Here is a 20944-nt window from a genome sequence, read left to right as displayed (position 1 = left end):
TTTTTCTTCAACACTTTATCAAACAAAATGAATTCAATGGTTAAGATTTGTCGAGGATTATAAATTCTTAAAGGATAAAAATTAAAATTGATCAAATTAAAATATAAATACTAAATTCATAACCTTCATAAAATATAAAAAGGGTCAAATTTTGTAATTAGACCCCGTCCTTTGAGTAAATTGTAAATTTTGTACATGTACTTTAATTTTTAGCTCGTTTACTTTTCGAATTTCGAAATTTTAGTATTGATTCAATGGTAACAATTAAATCTGTATGGTTAAATTATGTCATCAGTCCTATATTTTGATTAAAGTTATGATTTAGCCCGCATTTGCATATTAGATCATTCTCAGTGACTATAATTTTTGAATTTCAAAATTTTAGTTTTAATGTAAATTACCGTTGTTAAATCCATTAGCTAATTTTTTGTTAGTAATATGTGAAAACAACAAACAGACATAGCATTACACATGCGATAATATATTTGACACATCAAATTTTAAAATAATACAAAGACCAAAAATGACAAAATTAAAGTATAAAAGAAAATACGAGGTGTAATATCAAAATTTTACAAAAAAAAATAATAGCAGAATTTAACCTAAAATAGAAATTCAAACTAATCAAGTAAGGAACAAAATTAAGGGATTTAAGCTTATGGGGTATGGCGACACACCACAACATTTAACGCAGTCATGAAGAATTCGTGTGCGGGAGAGTGCGTAGGTAAGAATAGGAACCATGCAAAACAATTTCCTCACCAAACAAATAAATCCAATGGGACCCACACTATCACTTCCATATCCCTCTGGGTCCCACTTCATTGAATACCGCCACTCCGCTCATTATAGCCGTTAGCCGAGCCATTTTCAACATAATAAAGCTCAATGGCGTATTGCATTGCCCGGTTACAAAAGGAAAACGAAAGGACCGACCGTACGACACCATGGCAGGTCGTTTCCCATGGCAGTTGATAAGCATTCACTGTGCTTTCTCTCTCCCCCTTTCCCATTTTTCGATTCAAACTTTTCTTTTCTCTCGAAAACCTCTGCGTTTACAGTTTCTCTCTTTGCTCAACTAATAGGCGTTTTTCTTTCCCCCTCTTTTTATTTTTCTTAGAAAGAAATGCTTACAAACCCAATTTTCTGAACCCGAAATCCAGTATCCCCGACCCGTAAAACACATTCCTTGTTTTCTACTGTGTTTTTCTTCTTTCTTTTGAATCGTTTTGCATTTTTATCGTGTTCTTCAGGTACCATCAGAAATTTTTTTCTTCTAATTTTAGGGTTTCTTTTATTCCATGCAAGATTCTTTTATAAAATAGCCTTTTGGGCTTTATGTTTGAATGGATTGTATACCAAATAGCTTCTTAATTCTCACTTGGGTTTTAGCTGTTTTGTTTATTGAATTTGAGCATAACGCTGAAAGTGACTAATAGCGTTCTTTTTCTTTTTAAAAGCCAAAATTCTGACCTTTTTCAACTTTTGTTTTACTAAAGTTTCCTCAAAGAAAATGCGGCCAAGAGAATCTTACATCTTCTTCTGTTCTATCTATCTCTTTTCTTCTTAGATTAATGGAGGGTTTTAGAATGTAACCAGTTTTTTTTTTCTTTTTCTGATGCTTCCTTTAAATGGTTCATGAGTATTTTTTTTTTTAAGTTTTTGTTCTATAGTTAAAATTTCTAAGCAACCAAACGTAATTGTCTTCATTGGTCTACTTTTTCTTGGCTATTGATATTTACAATCCAGCTTTTTAAAAAGTTATTTTTTCCCACCATGGGTTGGTGACTAATATATTGCAAATTGGATTGTTTTCAACTTTAAAGTTCTTAATACAAAAAAGGGTTTTAAGTTTTAATCCATTTCTGCTTGTTTCAGGTGATATGAGCGGAAGCTTAATGATGAGATAGCATTAGCATCGTCTTCTTTTTCGTGGGAGTTCATTTATTGAGATCAATTAAAGTATCGTGAACCAGTGATCGGTTTCTCTGAAGACAAAACCCGCATTCATTTCTTCCTCTAAATATTCGTGTCAGTGATCAACCTTTCTATTCTCTGGCTTCTATTTAGCTAATCTTTACGATTCTCTCTGTACTTCATTAAAAAAAACCTTGTCCTTTTTTACAGAATCATAACCTAAGACTCAGAATCTTCCATTAATAAAACAAAAACAAACGTGGAAACTGATGGAGCTGATGGGGTTTTTGATTAGCTAAAGTCAGCTGCTTATTCCTCTAAGTTAGCTTTGTCTCGACAATTATTAACAAAAATGTTGGAGCATGAACTGTGTTCTTCTCGGGTTCTGTCGCCGTTCAGGGAAGAAAGCGGCGATGAAGAGCTTTCGGTTCTTCCGAGACACACAAAAGTTATTGTCACGGGAAATAATAGAACAAAATCTGTATTGGTTGGCTTGCAAGGCGTGGTCAAGAAAGCTGTGGGCCTAGGTGGTTGGCACTGGCTGGTATATTTTCAGCTTTACATTCATTTATCATTATTATAGTCTCTTCTCTTTTTGTTTTCCCTTTTAAATTCCACTATTTGATGCAAATTCTCTCCATAGTCAATATATATCAATGATTAAGTTGTTTTGCACACTGATTTTTGTAGCTTTAACTTTTGATTAGTTTTCTATAGCTTTTAGTCCGACAGGATGGACCAGACATCAACTTTGTTGTGTTTATGATGTTGTTTCCTTAATAATATTGTTTATATATGTGATTGAAGAATCTTGTTTTGTGACCATTTTCAAGGTTTTGAAGAATGGGGTTGAAGTTAAGCTTCAGAGGAATGCATTGAGTGTGTTGGAACATCCTACAGGGAATGAAGTAGATGATGATCATGATTTTGATAACTCGAGCAGTGGATCAGACATTGGCGAGAAGGACCGTGATTTCCGTAAGTCAAACGAATGTTCTTAACCTTTTGTTTTGTTTTTTCATGTTAACAGATCATGCCCCTTCATGTTTTTTTTTTGCTTTTGGACAGCTAGTAACATTGAGTTCCACAGGCCTGCCAAACCCAGAGTTCGAAATACAAAACCATGGCTGCCATCTGCATCCATGAAATCAACGAATCGTACAGGTTACAGAGATGTTCAATCCATTATTCATGCAACACAATCGGTTAGTATAAGCCAAAATTTGCAGTATGTATCATCTATGCCATTGTTTTATGATTCTAAATATACTTGTATCATGTGTTCCTAATTTTGAAGGTAAATTTGGCAAGACTCGACACTGACTCCTTGCGAAGATATTGCAGGCACTTCAAACTTGTCGGTCCCTACTAACTCTCGCCTTCAATGAATTATTATATTTATCGAATTCGTCGAATTCATGGGGTTCTTTTAACTTTATTTGAAGGGAAGCATCAATGGTTATTCACCAAGGGAACAAATACTTAATACGGTGCAGCGGCATTTTGTGTCACAGGTCAGTTCTCTTCTCTGTTAAGAGACTTATGCGCACATACAAATGTGCCGTATTTTCACGGCTTTCGTTGAATCTAACATCCTTTCTTTCGATACAGCCACCGTTAAATGAGGTTAAGGTGATCTCGGAATTCATCACCGCTGCTAAGAGACTGAAAACTGACGACGCGCAGAGTGAGCAACTATGAATGTTTTCATCATTGTATGTAGGACATACATATTTTAGCGCTCTAACCTTAGATTAGAAAAAAGACTAATTCGGCAAGAGTTGTCGATTGACCGACCGGATTTCTCCCCGGTTTCTCTAACTTTGTAATATAGGGCTTATGCCCTTTGTTAGTTTCCAGTACATCTACCATTCCCATTAGTTCATATATCCTTATACAACCTATCCTTTAATGAACTACACTAAAACTATTGCTGCTCAAAATAGTTGATGTATTATCAATTGCTCATATGGGGGGTGGCATAACATCAAATGGATGGTCAGATCATAGTCCCTAAACTCTGAATATATTTATATATATCGACATATCTAAGCCGCATTAAATCATATTATAACTCAAATAACATGATACCATAATCAACACATTTATCAAATAATATTTCAATGTAAATAGCATCACCTTATCACAATGCAAACAGTTATATACATATGTTAGCGTAATTTGAACAAATTAAGGAATTGAGTTCGTACTTTGATTCTTGTTTGACATAATTATTGTTCGATTATATTTAGTTATTTAATAAAATATAAATCAAAGTCAAATTATAAGAGCACAAATCGAGTTCATAGCCTGTTGCCTGTTTTCGCCTTTGATCCTCGATGTCTCGATCTCATCGTTAACTTGTGAATTTTGAATAGACAAAAAAAGCTTGGAAAACTTTCAATTTCTTTATTTCTTTCCTTTCTTTGGTTCCAGTGGTGAAAGGATGAGGATAATGGTCACTTCTCCACTCTCCCACTTATCATATTATAAATATGTACTTAGTTAATTTAACATTAATTAAACTTTAATTTATTAGTTAAAAATATGGTTTAATGATGGATAATGGACTTTGATGATATAATCATACGAAAACATTTCTACGAATTATAATTGGTTTTATTTTTTCATAGTCCTTGATAAAATTGCATATTAAAGACTTTCAATTCTCTTCAATTAAATCTCACTATAATTTTAGTCACTTTGTAATTTAATAGCTTAATCAATTTAATCACTCGGTATATTAATATTATTATTTCCTACTGAACACATAATTATTTTAACTAAATTTTCAATCAACTCATTTTGCGGAGTTGGATTTCAAAATTGAAGTTTCTGGCGCTGAATAAAATCAGGTCGTTAGACACTACGCGTTGTTATTATCGGTGGGCCACTTGTTAAGTAATAGCTGGATTCGACCTTTTCGGTATTTTGCTGGTTGGGAGACCCACGATAGTTTCAAAGACTTGGAGCTCGTCATTGGAGTATGCTGGGCTGCTTGACGCATTTGATTGCTAGTTTTACTAAGGAGGTTAAAGTGTGGAATCGGGACCCCTTTGGAATAATAGGTAAAAAACACAAGAGGTTAGTTGTTGGACGTCTAAAAGGGGTCCAAGCTGCTCGTAAACGTTGCTATTCTACGAAGTTGGTTAATCTGGAATCTAAACTTAGGAGAGAACTGGAGAATACTTTAGACCCTGAGGAGCTCTTTAAGCGTTAGAAATCTAGATCAGATTGGCTACTCCATGGGGATCGTAATACATCATATTTCATACGAGAGCGATGGCCTGGCGAAGTCATAATAAAATATGTGTTTTGAAGGTACAAGGTGAGGAATGGTGCTTTGATGACGAGGTCCTTCAAGAGGAAGCTAATCGATTTTTCCATGATTTGTATTCGAATAGCGTTGTGAATGGTGATTTTCCTATTTGTAAGTGTTTTCCATTTTTATGCTAACAAGATTTGGATTTTCTTTTGGCCGAGATTACATAAGAGGAGATTTAATATGCGTTATTCGAAATGGCACCTTTCAAGGTTCCTGGGGTCGATGGCTTGCATGCTCATTTCTTTCAATTGAGTGGGGATCGTTAGTGAAGCTGTGCGTGATTTTGTGAAAGTTGTATTTAGTGGGACTGATATTGAAGCTTCTATAAACAAAACCCTGATTGTCCTCATTTCGAACACTTAAGCACATCATGCCTAAACTTATTGGTCCTAACCAAGTGAGTTTCATTGCAAGGACATCTGACAATATTTTAATAGCTCAGGAGGTGGTTCACTCTATGAGGACAAGGAAGAGTAAAAAAGGTTGGATGGCCATCAAGGTGCACTTGCAGAAGGCATATGATAGAATCCAATGAGATTTTTTGGAGTATTCTTCATACGAGATAGGACTATCATGTCATTTGGTAAGATTTATAATGCATTGTGTCTCTTCGAACTCTATGCAAGGTAGTTTGATTGAAGAATTTAAGCTATCTAGCGGTATTCGCCAAGGTGAACCTCTCTTACCTTATCTATTCGTTTTTGGAATGGAGAGACTTGGGCATGATATTGTGAAAGAGGTGAATGAAAACACATGAAAGCCAATTAAACTTGCCAAGGATGGACCGCGGCTGTCGCATTTATTTTTTTCTGATGATTTAGTGTTGTTTTGTGAAGCTGACGGATTACTAGCCCTTAACTTGAAAGGAATTCTCGATTAGTTCACCTAATTCTCAAGGACTAGCAATGAAGTAAGACAGGAGATGAAATCGATATTGGGCTTTAAACAAGTGGAGGACTAGGGTAAATATCTTGGTATTCCTCTCTCCCACAAATCTGTTCTAGCACCTACGCCTTCTTGCTTGACGAAGTTAAGAGTCGCTTGAGTGGTTGGGATGTTAGGGCGCTCTCAATGGCCAATCGTGTTACTTTGGTGAAATCGTTACTACTTCCATTCCGAACTATTTTATGCAAATTTCTATGATTCCGTCTAGAGTGTGTACACATATTGAAAAAATGGCTAGATAGTTTATTTGGGGGACTATGAATAATGGTAGAAAGATGGCCCTTTGTTTGGAGGTCATTCACTTAAGTCTGGGAGGAGGTCAGGTGCAATGTCGTTTGGTTAATTGGTGATGGCAAATCTGTTAATTTCGGGACTGACCGTTGGATTAATGATATCGGCCCACTATAGGAGCTCTTTACAAACTTAATTGGGGTCGACAAGCGCACTATGGCAAATGAGATGGTAGATTTGGATGGTAACTGGGCATGGCACAAACTTTCTTTATGGTTGGATCACTCTCTGCTGTCTCGGGTTGCTAGTATTCTGCCACCCAAAGTGACAGATGGGGATGATCGCATTAGCTGGAGGTGGAAGAAGGATGAGCGTTCTTCTGTTTCGGATGCTTACGACCGATTAAGTAATCTAAAGATATCTTTTGGTCAATCCTGCAGCAGTTAAATTGCCTCCGAAGAGTGAAAAATTTCCTGTGATTGGTTGCTAAGGAGAGGATACTCAGTAATGCTGAGAGATGCAAGAGAGGGATTGCTATGGATGTTTCCTGTTGTGTGGGTCGGTATCCGAAAGAGCTCTACATGTTATACGTGATTGTTCTTTTGCCAATCAGGTATGACAGCGAACTGTTTCTCATTCAAATCAGACGCAATTATTTTCCCTTGTTGTATTTGAATGGTTGGTTGTTAATCTGAAAAATTCAAATGAACTAGCATATATTGGTGCTCCTTGGAATACTCTTTTCGCTACAGCTTGCTGGAATATCTAGAAACAGAGGAACAGTTAGATTTTTCAGGATTCAAATTCTTCACTAGAGGAGGTCATTAGTCGAAGCATTTGTTGGGCACAAAACTGTAACGAGTAATATAGTTCTGAAGATTACAGTGGGTGCATGTCGGTTGGAAGCCTCCACCCCCAGGGTGGTTGAAGATTAATTCAGATGGGGCGAATCTTTCTAGTGGTCAACTGTCTTCTTCTGCAGGGTTGTTAAGGAACAACAATGGGGACTTGATAGCGGGCTATTGCAGGAAGTTTGGTGGATGCTCGGCCGTTCGGGCGGAGCTTTGGGAGATTCATGACGGGCTTCACATGGCATGGAAGAGAGGATACAAGCAAGTAATTCTCGAGAGGGACAGCAAGATTGCAGTTGATGGAATTATCAAGGCTCCGGTTGGCACTACCAATGATCCGCTAACTCGGAGAATCAGGGAATTTTACTCCATATCTTCCGTGAAGCCAACTATGTGGCAGACCTGTTGGCTAAGGTGTTTGATGGGAGAGAACCAGTGTTACACGAGCTGCAGATGGTGTGCATATGACCTTACTTGCTGGGGGTGACCAAGGAGAGGAGGCATAGAGTTTTCTTTATTTACTAAAAAAAAAAAAATCAGATACTCAACGTTTTTTACCTTGAAACACAAGACAAAAGGAATTCTATTTTTAATCAGTAGCCACCTAGCTCAGCCACATGCGATTTGCAAAATAAAGGAAAAATAAAACAAACAAATAAAAGTTTGTTATTTATAACATGAAAAAAAAATTTCAACGTATTTTCCTCTGGCCAATCCCAACTGTCATCACCAAACGCTCACCAACTCTGTTAAAACAAACATTATCCTTTTGCCGCCTTTTGTTGCTCATAAATACGGTGCGTGGAATAAACTGGACAGATTAGCGCGTGGAGATAAATAAATCCCGAAAATAAACATTTCTATGAAATTCTGCAGTAGTGGAATCTGTTTTTAAATGGAGGCTTGGGATTCGAAAAGTCCTCCTTTCCCACTGAAAAGCCTTTTCCTACACGAAACAAACTTAAACAAATTGCTCTTTCAAAATGAATGATTAAAATTTTATTTTTAATCATCGAATTTTCTTTTCACTTGGAATTCTTGGATTCGTTTCCAATCCAGCTTTCAATCTAAAGGTGAATTTCATATCCTATTCAACTTTTTCTTTTTTGGAATTTGGCTCGTTGTTTATTGATTAAATTATGGTTTTCTCTAGGGTTTTTACTCAGCATAAGTTGATTTTCCTTTTTCTTACTAGCTCTAGAATTGTTGAATTGATTATGAATTTACTTGGGTATTTTTCTCAACTTTATGATATTTAGTTGTTTGTGTTTGAATTGATTTTGTTTATATTGTTTATTTATTTAATTTCTTTTTCTAGTTTCTACTATTTAGCTATTTCCATGCTAGTTTGTTATTGAATAGAACCTTGTTTAAGGTGCTAGTTGATGAAGAGAACTGAAGGCAGCTGATTTTTAACTGATTTCTCATTGATTTTACATGTTTTATTTGTTGTTCTTGTTTCACCACATAGGTTAACTAGATTTTGTCTAAAAAATTGTGGTTGATCCGTGATTGTTGGAGGGTTTAGTCCTGGTCTTTTACTTTCTTCAGTTATCAGAATCTTGTTTGGGTTTTAATTGGCTCAATTGGTCTACTTTGATGAATTTATGTTGAAATTCTGGATATGGGACTATAACAGGACAATTGACCAGAGTAGGGGAGAAGTTTTTTTTTTTTCCTGAGAGCAGGAGATGGAGTAAGGGTTATCCAGGATGCAATCCTTGGACCTGATGCCAATCCAAGTTCTATTACCACATCAGTGGCTTAGTTGACTAGGGGGAAGGTTTTTAAACATTGTTTGTGTTTTACAATCAGCAACACATTCACTTTTTGTTTTTACATCTATAATTCTGCTACTACTTGTATTTCAGAATATAATAATATTTGTAGTGTGTGATCTACTAACAGGCTGCTTGGCTTTGGTTTAGCGTATTATTTGTGTTTTCCATTATCAATTTGCTTGTTAATGACAAGTGTGAGTGAGAACCAGAAATAGTTTTGTTACTTTCTTTTGGGTTTTACTGTTTCTCCAAGAACTTCATACTTCGATTATTTTTCAAAACTTTCTATTAGGAATTATGCTATTTGTATATCTAACTGCTTCTAGTTTTGCTTTTGTATTGATGATATCTTTTACATTTTCATCTGGCATTTGGCATGAATATGGTTTATTGAAAGGAACGGTATGCTTTTTATATCTTCAAGAGTGATTTTAGTTTTTTTTCTTATAACAGATTTTCTCATCCTGTGATGTTACAAAGTACCAGTAGTGTCATATGCGTAAGTAAAAGGAATGGGGGGTTGCTGCTGTTGTTCTTCTAGAGGAGTTGAAAATAGTGCACCAGCAGATTATTGTGTTAGTATAATTTCTCCCTCCCTGGAATTTTTTTCTTTTATTTTCCTTTTCATCCTCACTTTTCATGGTGTATTTGACCTCTTATGTTTTGAATTTGGCTTCAACCCACGTCAAGTTCAGTGTAGAATACTGTGTTATTAAGTGCCACAGTGCAAAATTTAGGGTGAATGTGACTAAAGAATGAGTTAAACTGGACTCTCTTGTGCAGTCGACAGGATCATAATGTCTTAAATGTGCTGAAGTGCTGGGGCCTTTTCATTTTTATCTTTCCTTGTTTTACAAAATGGATGTCTGGATGCAACTAAATATAAATGTTTCCAATTGTTAATTCTCTATTACCCTTAAGTTGCTCATAAATCATGATTTGATCCCCATTACTAAGTTCATCGTGAATAATGATCTCTATCTGCTCATACTTATTATGCTAACTAAAATGAGCCATAGTTAAACCGTAGAACAACTTGAAACTAAAAATTAAATGCCAGAATTTCTTGTTGACTTATTAGATATTACAAAATGGCTTGCTTAAATACTTATACAAAGATAACCCTAAGAGGCAACTATATTGAACAATTGTTTATCGTATTGAAATCATTTTCATTATCTTTGTTGAGTTAATTTCTTTTTTTTTAACAGAACACAAGAGCCTCAGATAGGCATGTTCCTTTATCTTCTCGCAATGCTACCGCCTCTGCCCTCTCCACTGGGCTGCTGGTTGACACAAATCTTGAGGTATCAGTTCCTGATGCTTATCGACCTCCTCCTGCTCCAATTCCATTTGATGCAGCTTTAGGACATCCTCTAACTCCTTCAGCTGCTCAAGGAATTCATAGCAGTAAGAGCAATGAAGCAGTGCAAACAACAAATATTGGTTCTGGCCAAGAAACAGTTGTTGTAAACACTCAAGAGACTTGTATAAAATCTGATGATGCAAAGGAATTGGACTGCAAAGCACAAAATACTACTGAAAACGAATCTTCAAAAAAGCTAGAAATAGAACTTCCAAAACCAGTTGAATCAATCGTGCCTACGAAGGAGGAGGAAGATTGTTGTCCAACCTGTTTGGAAGGTATGTCTTCCACTTTCAATCTATGAACTTTTCTGCCTCACTGCAAGAAAAGATGTTGTGTTTTTTACGCCAAGTCATATTTCCACTTCCAAGTAGAAAGGTTGTTGATAGGCCCCTTTTCTGTTCTTTCCTGCAGAATATGATGAAGAAAATCCAAAAATTATCACAAAATGCGAGCATCATTTTCACCTTGCATGTATCTTTGAATGGATGGAAAGAAGTGAGACATGTCCTGTGTGTGATAAGGTTTGTCTTGAAACTATTTTCATCTCTTATCAGTCTATAAGAATTATTGTATATAACCTAAGCAAATAACAAGAGGGTCCTAATTATCTTCTGATGCAGGAAATGATATTTGACTTGCCCACCAATTAGTTTCCTGGTTTTGGACTCAGCTTCGGCTGCTAGAACTTAAGTTTTGTTGCAAAGGTTACAACTTACCAAATCCTTCAGAGTTTAAGTTTTTACTCCCCCCCCCCCAATTCGTCATCATATATTTAGTGGCTCCTGCAGATTTGGCAAAGTTTGGTTTTGAATTTCTTTTCCTTCATCCCCCCCCCCTTCATTTTATAAAGGAGTCTTGGTCTCATTGTGCTTTCACCCCTTGGAAACTTTTGACATTGAATAGAGAAAGAAGAAAGAAATACAGAAAAAGTAACAGAGAAACAAGTTTGATACCATTTTAAAGTTCAATACTAGATGGTCTATGCCTGAGGGAATACAATGCTGTTATCCTGTTTTGTAGTGCCTTGTTTGTACAGACCTGCTCAGCAGCACATTAACTCTTTCTTCTCTCATTCAATCATACATACATACATACATACATGCATGCATGCATACATATACATACATATCTTTTTTATTAGTCTGGAAAGTCAGATCTTCTGAACTAATGATTGTCTGCTTTTTTGGGGGTTACTTCTGTAAGTGTCATGTGTTTACAATCATCTCCAGTTCATCTTTATGTGCAAAATTCGTTTGATGGGTGGGACTGGATGTGATAATGGGTTTGTGAACTCCTTAGAATGATGGGAATTTTTTTTCTTTTTTATTTTGTGTAAATAATTTTCCTTATTAAGAGACAGAAGGAGATAAACTGAGTAGCCATTTCATTTTGTATATAACATGATTCGTGCCCATATATATAAAAATTTGATTGAAGGTATGATTTTCATATCAAAGTTTTGATGAATTATGTATCTTTGTCAATGTCACTGATTCCCTTTGGTGAGGTTGATCTAAACTAGCCCCCCCCCCCCCCCCACGATTCTGAAATTTACATAGTAAAACTTATATAAATAGAAATTATTTATGTATGATTATGGGATTATAAAATACGAAGTTAATATCGATGTTGTCTCAAACGTTTTGAGTTTATCGTTATTGTCATTGATATAGATATATATTTATTGTCCAATTTTAATTTTTATTAAAATATGCATAATATACATGCAAATATATATTAGCTACATAATGTAAATATGTATTTTCCGAATAGAAAATTTAAACAAACCAGAAATCTGATGCCAACTTTTTCCTGGAATAGAAGTGCTTGTTTTCTTATTGAACAAATAATGCACTTAAGTAGCAGTGTAGCACTCACTTTATCAACATGTTAAGCGAGTGTATCTTTCATATAATCTCGATTACGTTCATTATCTTTAAACCTTTCTTCACTGAATTATCGTTTTTCATTCTTACCTTATCATAAACAACTATGCTCTCATCAAAGCTAGTTTACTGTTTATTTAATCATCACTAGCCACTTACCATTTTCATTACAATCATTCGCCATTTCTTTTTTAAGGGTGGTTTGGCTCAAGCCATCTCACATTTTCGGTTCCAAAAATTATCTTAAGTTGATAATCTTGTATTCTCAATGATGTCAAAATATGATAATATAGTAATAATCTTGGTATCACATATTCCTTAAATAATATCAAATTCACCTTATAAACAAAAAAAATTAAAAGCTAAAACGAAATAAAAATTTGTTGATGGCATTTGGCTTCATAAAATTGTTTCTCTTTCCTATAGTCGTCATGCAGATTAATTGTAGCATTGAGTTATTCGTGTTTTATTCCTTTGAGTTTATGTAAAGCTAATGTGATTATTCAGATTTATCTTTTTTTAATTGAATAAGAAATTTTTTGTTTGTTAAATTAAATAATATTTTTTCTAACTAAAATGGAAACTTTAATTTAATGTAGTGGTAATAAATATTCCTCTAGCATATATAATTTTAATTTACATGCAATTTTGTTCCGAATATTATATAAATATATAATACTAAAAATAAAATTATGATATAGAAAAATACAAAATTATAAATTACAATGTCGGCTACGCTGAGCCAATGAGTGTCGATATCGCTTACTAATATTCAACAATGAAATATGATAAAAATAGTGTAAAAAAGTTTAAGTACGAATATGGAATCTTGGTGCTCCAAAATGTTCTGTCTGTCATAATCTTATCTTTATAGTTAATAATTAAATGTTCCCCAAAGTCTATCCTTTTTTATTCTTCTACCAAATAAACATAAACAAATATATGTAAAAGCAAAATCTTCAATATATTTTAGATTATCCATGATGTGAGAAAAAATATGTAGAAATATATTTCTTAAAATTTTAAAATTTTAAAATTATTATTAAAAATGATAAACTTGAAGGTTTAATTTTTTATTTTAAATTAAAATCCTATTTTGTAAAAAAAGAGAGATTTACTGGAGTTGAAACTAGAATTACTGCGGTAAAGGTACACACGTATATAAAGTATTTGGGTTCACTCATTGGCGTACGAACTACTTTTGTGCTCTGCCACTTTTGTTTGTGAAGAAAATTTTCCTATCTCTTCTTTCTTTCTCCTCTGAGAAATTCCGTAAGGAAAAAAAAATGTCTTCTCCAAGTAAACGCCGAGAGATGGACTTAATGAAACTGTAAATTATTTTTCTCTTTATTTTGAAAAAAATCTGTATCTTTATTTTAGTTTGATTTTTTTAACTTTTTGTTGGATTTTTTTCTAGGATGATGAGTGACTACAAAGTGGAGATGATGAATGATGGCATGCAAGAATTTTATGTTGAATTCAACGGACCAAAAGACAGTAAGAATCGTTTTCTTTACTGTCTTCTTCTTCTTACGAATCTATAAGCTTTTTTAAATTTTGATTTGTAACTAATTAAGTATTTGTGTTGATTTTTTGTTAAGGGTTTATCTAGTAAAAAGGGGAAAAAAATGGAGGTTAAAGTATATTTTGGTTAAACTAGAAGTTAAGGGAATTATTTGGGCGCAATGGAAGTGTTGAAGGTCATATTTTATATTTTAATTATTTGTTCTTATTTGAGTTGCCACTGTTTATTTATGTCGTTCATTGAATTTTTCTGAATGAGGAGTGCTTGTTGATAGAATTTGATTTTGTTAGTTTTAGACCCAAATGGGGATAGTATTTGTAATCATAGATTATCTGATATGAAATTTGGCAGGTCCTTACCATGGTGGTGTGTGGAGGATAAGGGTAGAGCTCCCAGATGCTTATCCTTATAAATCTCCATCAATTGGATTTGTGAACAAGATTTACCACCCAAATGTTGATGAAATGTAAGTTTGTGGATGTTAAGTTCTAAATTTGGCTGTTCTAGCTGTCTTAAGGCTGATATTAACTTGTATTTGGTAATTTAGAGTGAGTAACTGGTTTCGACTTTTAAATGCTTTATTATTGTTAACTAAAATATCTTTGAACTGTGAGTTTTAGGTCTGGCTCAGTTTGTTTGGATGTCATCAATCAAACTTGGAGCCCTATGTTCGGTAAACCTTGCACATTGTTTCTTTGTTTCAAAGTTGCTGCTAGTACTATTGGAACTTGATAAATGACGATCTATTCTTCTCTTTTCTCTTTTTTTTTCTCATCCTTGTGTTCAATTTCAGATCTTGTTAATGTCTTTGAAGTGTTTCTTCCTCAACTCCTTTTGTATCCCAATCCATCAGACCCATTGAATGGAGAAGCTGCTGCTCTTATGATGCGTGATCGTACTGCTTATGAAGAAAAAGTGAAAGGTAGCATTTGTACATAATTTTTTATATTTTAAATATGCATTTTTTTCTCTTAAGAATGCCTCCCTCAGCGAAGGTGTTTTGTTGGATTTCTTGTCGTGCTAAATCAACTAAGTGATATCTGCTGGCTATTTAGCTAAGTGATATCTGCTGGCTAATGGCCAATTAATCAAGTATTCAAGTTGTCGACAAGATTGAACTTTATCATTAGTCTAAAGTAGGTAACATCAGTCTTGAACTTCATAGTTTTAGTTATAGTTTCTATATGCCTTGGCATCAGAATTTTGTATTGTTACATTTTTCTTAATCAAAGAGGTAGTTTTAGTTTCTTGAAATTAATCCTTAATTCCTCTTGATGTAATCGAGGTACTACTTCTTAAGTGCTCGGAGAGTCCTATTTTCTCCAATTATAATCTTGCCAACTCTCTTGAAAAACATAAAAAAGGGCGTGAAGCTGAAGCTTGTTACCTATTGTCATTGGGAGTCCTTTCTTTGTAATCAGGCTACGTTTTTTATATGGGATTAGAAAATACGTATGAGCTGAGAAGTTTTTATGTTTGTATTTGGAAAGAGGAGGTTGCAACCTACTTTGTTGTGGCCGTAGCATTTCACCTACTTTCTCGGTTCTTATATTATATTCAAATGAAATCCATTCTTTTCAATAGTAATTCATTGTGGCAAACCGCATTTATCATCCTCGACAAGACCCCAAGGTGTTTACTGTTTACTATCGTTGCAAGTACCGTTTTTTTCAGAGTGTGATCTGGCAATTTGACTTATGTGGCAACATACATTTCACGTCTTCTTTTTGCAATGGCATTTTAAGGATGCCTTTTTTTTCTTATTCCTGGAATGCATATAAGTTATGACTCTTTTCGTGTACCAGAATACCGTGAGAAATATGCCAAACCTGACGATGTTGCAGGAGCAGAAGAAGTGAAGTCAAGTGACGAAGAACTGAGTGAAGATGAATATGCTGCCTCGGATGATGAGGAAATCGCCGGAAAACCAGACCTTTAGGCACATATTATGCCCTGCATACTTGCTACGAAAATCGTCTTGTGTTGTACATGATATTCAGCTCTAGGAAAATTCGAACACAACAAAACTGGGGAACATGTGGAAAAATTCCTACTTACCCCTTTTTGTCATTACTTTCCATGGATGTTAGTGTAAATTAATCCACTGTTCAATAATTCAAATATTTATCCACTGCTGAGACTTTGAAAAGTAGTTCTCCCATATGCTCCTGCTCCTTGTGTGCCTGCTTCAATTATACTACTATTTATTATGCTTTGTTAGTGTCCATTTACACATTGGTTGATCTAACTTTGGTGATGACTTGGTTGGCAGCCAATGAAATTTATATCTCCCACATCTCCAACACTGTATGGCTTTTGACTTGGTCTACAAATTTCTGATATTTGGATGAATGATATTAATGCAGTTTATGGTTGGATTTATAAGATATTATGTTTATATGTTATTTTCTTAAGCGAAGAGGCCCCTATAGCTCAGTGGTAGAGCGTCAGTCTTGTAAACTGAAGGTCCGTAGTTCGATCCTGCGTGGGGGCATGCTTAATTTTCATATGTTTGTAATTTTTTAAGTAAATTAAGGAGATCTCTAAGTGACATTAAACTTGAGAATAATCTATGATAAATTAGGGTTCGTGTCTTATTTATTATCTTTTTAGTTAATTTTTATTAAATATAAATGTTTTTGGTGAATTAACAATAACGCGATTAGCGCAACTCGAACCTAAGTTACATCTAGAATGATGAACACCTTAATTATGAGGTCAATATATAGGATTCTATTTAATATAACTTCAATTACTATTTAAAAAGTATGATTATGATAATTAAAGGATAGGTTTTACGAATTTAAATAGTGGTGATTAATGTATTAAAAATTATGGATGAAAAAATATTAAATAATCCCAACAAATATCCTTTCTAAAATTTTAATGTATGCTTAGCATTGCAATTTTCAATTCTCGCTATTCAATCAATACATCCTTTTACTATTATCATCTCTCTTCGTTTGAATGAAACGTCCAACTACATCACTCTTCTCGTTTCTCTTACTTATCGATGAAATATAATTGTTTAAAATATTTTATTTTACATACATTAATCCTTTTATTATATAAAATTTCAACATTTCTTTTATTATTATATGATGCTTTAGGGTAATTTTGGGTATATTTGATAAAATGAAAATTTGTGTTGAATTTAAGTTGTAAATTATGTTTGGTGTATTACGTAAAATTAAATATTAAGTATAATTAAATTGTTTGATAAAAGATAATATAATTTTAAATGAAATAAAATTAAATTAAAAAAGACAATTGAATTTATTCAGTATTAAATGATAATCAGGTCCTATCTTTTTGTGTTGCTTGCTCAAAGTATCATTTTACACACTTTTTGTGAAAAAAATTTATCTAGTAGTATACATAGCAGATTAATCTTCAGTTGATTGGATTTTTTTAGCATTTTATCAAACAAGATCTTAGAAATCGCTTTGGTGTTGAACATAAAATTAAAATTTTGTGATAAAATAATCTTAAATTCAGTGAAAAAAATGTAAACTTTTCTCCGCCCTATAAAATTATTTAATCAAAGGTCTTTCATCTTTTGCAGTTTTTATACTAAAATAAAGATAAGTATTGTTAATTTAAAAAAAAGATTAATTAAATTATATTTGAAAGAAAGCTTCATTAATAACCAAAAATAAAAGAACACCAACAAAGATAAAACAGAGGTGGGGGAGAACTAATCCTTCCATGTTCCATCTCATTAAGCAATATTTGCATCCAAAATAACATTAAGCAAAGGGTAAAATTATTAACGATTTTTCTCCATTTTTGAATAACTCTAATGTGCAATTACTTTTGACTTTTTTCACATTTATTATTGCGATGATTGATTAGGAGAAAGAAGGCGGCATGAGAAATCTAATTTTGGGGCCAAAGTCCAAAACTCGGTTATATCTTGTCGCAGGTAGCTGCCATTGTTGATTCCCTTTCTCGCTCAATCCAACCTAACATTATTGCCTTCACCTTCTCTAACTATCAATCAACTTATTTACTTTACACCATTAATCTTGAGAAAAGTCATTCAAGTGTTACGTGCAAAGAGATGGACGTGGCGAGGATGTTGACGAGTATTGCCGATGCGAAAGGAGGTCAGGTCAAAGGTCAAGACTAGAAATTTGGGATTTACAATTCCACCCCCGCTAATTGAATTGGCTGGCTCCCACTTCCCTTCACCTAAAACAAAAACGTTTTCTCTTTTATCGTCAACAGCCATCGCTCTGTTTCCGCACGTGTCGACCATCCATGACTATGGCCAAATTCCTTTCTTATTCTTTCTCTTCGCTGTCTCTTTGCCTAACTTAGGTCTCAGGTCTTATCTTCTTCATCATCGTCGCTTCGCCTTTACTATTATATTACTACTCAAATTTTAGACTACAAAAATAGTATTATAAGAAATTTATAAGATAAAATATTTTTAGAGATTGCTAACTTAAAAAGATTAAACTTTTCAAAACATCATATAAAAATTTAACTTTTATGAAAGTAATTTGATAAGGGTTTGAATAAAAATTAGATGAATGTGAATATTTTTAGAACAAAATACATGACAACTGGGTCAAGTATTGCTTGAAAAAATAATAATAGTAATACAATTTAAGACTTGATATGTGACATTTGAGAAGTCTTTATTTAAGCACTTAAAAAAATTGATCATTATTTTACCATTTTGAAATTTTTGATTTCTATCTAGACTTTTTAAAATTTTAAGTTAATAAAAATAAAATTACACTTTAACCATCGTAAAAATTACAATTTAATTTCAGCCTCTGAAGATATATTTAAACAGGACCCATTCAACTCCATTAAAGGGTGGAAAAGAGAAGAACAGGAAGATTCCTTTTCAAGATTATTAAGAATATTAAAAGGGAAAAAGAAGTTGTAAACTATGTTTTGTTAAAATAAAGTCTCAGACTTATCTACAGAATGTAGTGGCCTTTTCTTCTTCTTCTTCTTCTTCTTCTTTGTTTTCCCTGTTTAAAAGGCCTCTTCAAAGAGATAATGATTGTGATTATACCTTTTTCATGACCTAAAAAAGTTTGACTTAAATGTTAATAATTGGGAAATAAATATGACAACTTAATAAGAGATCTCTTTTTCTTTGTTGCTTATTGCTTGGTCAAAAAGTAAGGCATTACTTTTCATCTCACTCTTTTTCTTTATTTTTCTTTTTCAACCACAATTTAACTTAATTTTTTATTCATAAATCATACATTATTTTATTTATTTTCAGCTTTTCTAAAGCCCCTCAATTTATGTGAGATAATTTACCAATAAAAGCCCTTATTTTTCAAAATTTACCGAAATGGGCCAACTATTTAATTATTTACCGGAATGGTTCATTTTCCGCGAAATCGCATCCACGTCAGCGCGATGTCAGGGTATGCGCCAGGAAATCGCGTCCACATCAACGCGACTTGCTGACGTGGACGGAAATCGTGCCTTAGAGGACGCGATTTGCTGACGTGGCATGAACAGTTTATGTTTTTTAGCTTGAAAAACTTTGAAAGGCCATAACTTTTGGCTCGATTGTCCGATTGAGACGATTTTTTTTATTTCGAATAAATTTTCGAGATCTACGCGCTGAAAAACTGCTTAGAGATGAATAGAGACTAATTTGTAAAGTATAATTTGTTAGTTATGAGTATAGGGACTAAAGTGTAATTATTTCAAAATTAGCATGAATTTTTTGTATTTAAGAATATTTGAATGTTATAGAAGGATGAAATTGAATTTGAATTGAAAAACGAAGCTTAGATTTGAAAATATGACTATTTAGGTTTTAGGGACTAAATTGAATAAAATAGAAAATTTTAGGGAACTTCTCAAAAGTGGAATGAGCTGACTTATACCTATAACAGGATGATATAAGACAATTCTGTAAAAAAAAGATCCGGTGTTTACTTCAAATAAATAAGGAAAATAATGATTTGAATGTTTCAAAATTCAATTTTAAATCGAAAAAAGCAAAATTTAGGGGCAAAAAAGGATTTTTTTCAACGAAAACTGCGGCAAACCGCCTTCGAAATAAAAAAAATCGTCTCAATCGGACAACCGAGCGAAAAGTTATGGCCTTTCAAAGTTTTACAAGCTTAAAAACATAAACTGTTCATCCACGTCAGCAAATCGCGTCCTCGTAGGCGCGATTTGTGTCCACGTAAGCAAATCGCGTTGACGTGGACGCGATGTCCTGACACGTACCCTGACATCGCGCTGACGTGGACGTGATTTAGTGAAAAATGGCCCATTCCGGTAAATAATCAAAAAATCGACCCATTTCGATAAATTTTGAAAAAAACGGCTTTTATTGGTAAATTACCCATTTATGTGCATTTAAAATTTAACAAATACAGATACAATTAAATAAAGCAAAACCCTATAGCAAATAAAAAAGGTGAAGATCCGACCAGAGTAGGCTAGTGCTAGTACATATTATTGTGAAATCCATACATTTAGAGTGTCAAAGCTAGGGCATAGTTTTACAACCAAAAGCCACTTTTCCCTACAGTCGACTTAGGTTAAAGGGGACTTTGGGCCATTGATTTCACAAATATTAAAGAAACTAGAAAAGGGCATCTAGATAGGTAGGCAGGCAGCATATACTTAAAACTTAATAATTCCTGTCCATTTCAGTAATTGATTTTATCATGTATATGAAAATGATGAGATGAGAGATTGGGGGTATAAATTAGGGTTATTCGAATTAGATTAATTGAATCAGAAATCGATTAGGGTATTAGTATGAAGAAATATATTATTAGTCCAATTGATTTAAGAATTGGTACGAATAATTTAAACTAAGATTTTATTTTTATGAATTTTCAGTAATTTATTTAATCGAATCGGATGAATCGTTTAAATCGATAAATCAATAATTAAATTTATTTGACCACCATTTTAATTCTAAAAATCGTGGCATAAACTTCGTAAATATTACAAAAAAGGAAAGGTAAGTTTATTAAACACCAACTATATGGTAAACCTTTTTGCCCTTAAAAGGGACAAGATCATTAGGTTGATAAAGAGATGGGAATCAAAACCATGTCTTTTAACTATCTTAAAAAGAAAAAAAAAACAGGATAAACACTTTTTGAGA

The 20944-nt window shown here is 33.5% G+C and overlaps 3 protein-coding genes and 1 non-coding gene across 8 annotated transcripts; all 4 read left to right on the top strand.

Annotated features, from left to right (window-relative positions):
* The first annotated feature begins 914 nt into the window (after positions 1-914).
* LOC107947041 (uncharacterized) lies at positions 915-3797 on the top strand. Of its 4 annotated transcripts, none has more exons than XM_016881586.2 (8): positions 915-954; positions 1879-2031; positions 2128-2461; positions 2751-2895; positions 2986-3122; positions 3215-3274; positions 3363-3431; positions 3529-3797. In XM_016881586.2, exons 3-8 carry the CDS (start codon positions 2270-2272, stop codon positions 3616-3618), a joined length of 693 nt encoding a protein of 230 aa, XP_016737075.1. In that variant the 5' UTR covers positions 915-954; positions 1879-2031; positions 2128-2269; the 3' UTR covers positions 3619-3797. The 4 variants fall into 4 exon arrangements, with proteins under 4 accessions (XP_016737075.1, XP_016737073.1, XP_016737076.1 ...); XM_016881584.2 differs by having other exon boundaries at positions 916-1253; XM_016881587.2 differs by having other exon boundaries at positions 916-1253; positions 3368-3431; positions 3529-3604.
* Positions 3798-6992: 3195 nt separating this feature from the next.
* On the top strand, positions 6993-11868 carry LOC107947040 (probable E3 ubiquitin-protein ligase RHB1A). 2 transcript variants are annotated; one of them, XM_016881583.2, is made up of 6 exons: positions 6993-8342; positions 8909-9052; positions 9504-9625; positions 10262-10694; positions 10831-10940; positions 11040-11868. In XM_016881583.2, exons 3-6 carry the CDS (start codon positions 9563-9565, stop codon positions 11067-11069), a joined length of 636 nt encoding a protein of 211 aa, XP_016737072.2. In that variant the 5' UTR covers positions 6993-8342; positions 8909-9052; positions 9504-9562; the 3' UTR covers positions 11070-11868. The 2 variants fall into 2 exon arrangements, with proteins under 2 accessions (XP_016737072.2, XP_016737071.2); XM_016881582.2 differs by lacking the exon at positions 8909-9052 and having other exon boundaries at positions 7000-8342.
* A 1527-nt stretch (positions 11869-13395) lies between these two features.
* Positions 13396-15961, top strand: LOC107947039 (ubiquitin-conjugating enzyme E2 4). The gene is made up of 6 exons (XM_016881581.2): positions 13396-13635; positions 13723-13802; positions 14182-14296; positions 14451-14503; positions 14624-14752; positions 15636-15961. Exons 1-6 carry the CDS (start codon positions 13592-13594, stop codon positions 15767-15769), a joined length of 555 nt encoding a protein of 184 aa, XP_016737070.1. The 5' UTR covers positions 13396-13591; the 3' UTR covers positions 15770-15961.
* Positions 15962-16252: 291 nt separating this feature from the next.
* TRNAT-UGU (transfer RNA threonine (anticodon UGU)) lies at positions 16253-16324 on the top strand. The gene has a single exon. It is a non-coding gene; the product is annotated as a tRNA-Thr (tRNA).
* Positions 16325-20944: the final 4620 nt, after the last annotated feature.

Source organism: Gossypium hirsutum, chromosome D12 (genome assembly GCF_007990345.1).
Source record: "Gossypium hirsutum isolate 1008001.06 chromosome D12, Gossypium_hirsutum_v2.1, whole genome shotgun sequence".
Lineage (NCBI taxonomy): Eukaryota > Viridiplantae > Streptophyta > Magnoliopsida > Malvales > Malvaceae > Gossypium > Gossypium hirsutum.
The sequence above is the reverse complement of the archived record's forward strand: the minus strand, read 5'-3'. Positions and strand labels throughout refer to the sequence as shown.

Coding starts and splice junctions, on each gene's coding strand:
- LOC107947041 (XM_016881586.2), top strand. CDS start 2,270: ATGTTGGAGCATGAACTGTGTTCTTCTCGGGTTCTGTCGCCGTTCAGG. Junction 3,123..3,214: donor TTATTCATGCAACACAATCG/GTTAGTATAAGC, acceptor CTAATTTTGAAG/GTAAATTTGGCAAGACTCGA. Junction 3,275..3,362: donor ATTGCAGGCACTTCAAACTT/GTCGGTCCCTAC, acceptor CTTTATTTGAAG/GGAAGCATCAATGGTTATTC.
- LOC107947040 (XM_016881583.2), top strand. CDS start 9,563: ATGGGGGGTTGCTGCTGTTGTTCTTCTAGAGGAGTTGAAAATAGTGCA. Junction 10,695..10,830: donor TTGTCCAACCTGTTTGGAAG/GTATGTCTTCCA, acceptor TCTTTCCTGCAG/AATATGATGAAGAAAATCCA. Junction 10,941..11,039: donor CATGTCCTGTGTGTGATAAG/GTTTGTCTTGAA, acceptor CTTCTGATGCAG/GAAATGATATTTGACTTGCC.
- LOC107947039 (XM_016881581.2), top strand. CDS start 13,592: ATGTCTTCTCCAAGTAAACGCCGAGAGATGGACTTAATGAAACT. Junction 14,297..14,450: donor CACCCAAATGTTGATGAAAT/GTAAGTTTGTGG, acceptor TGTGAGTTTTAG/GTCTGGCTCAGTTTGTTTGG. Junction 14,504..14,623: donor AACTTGGAGCCCTATGTTCG/GTAAACCTTGCA, acceptor GTTCAATTTCAG/ATCTTGTTAATGTCTTTGAA.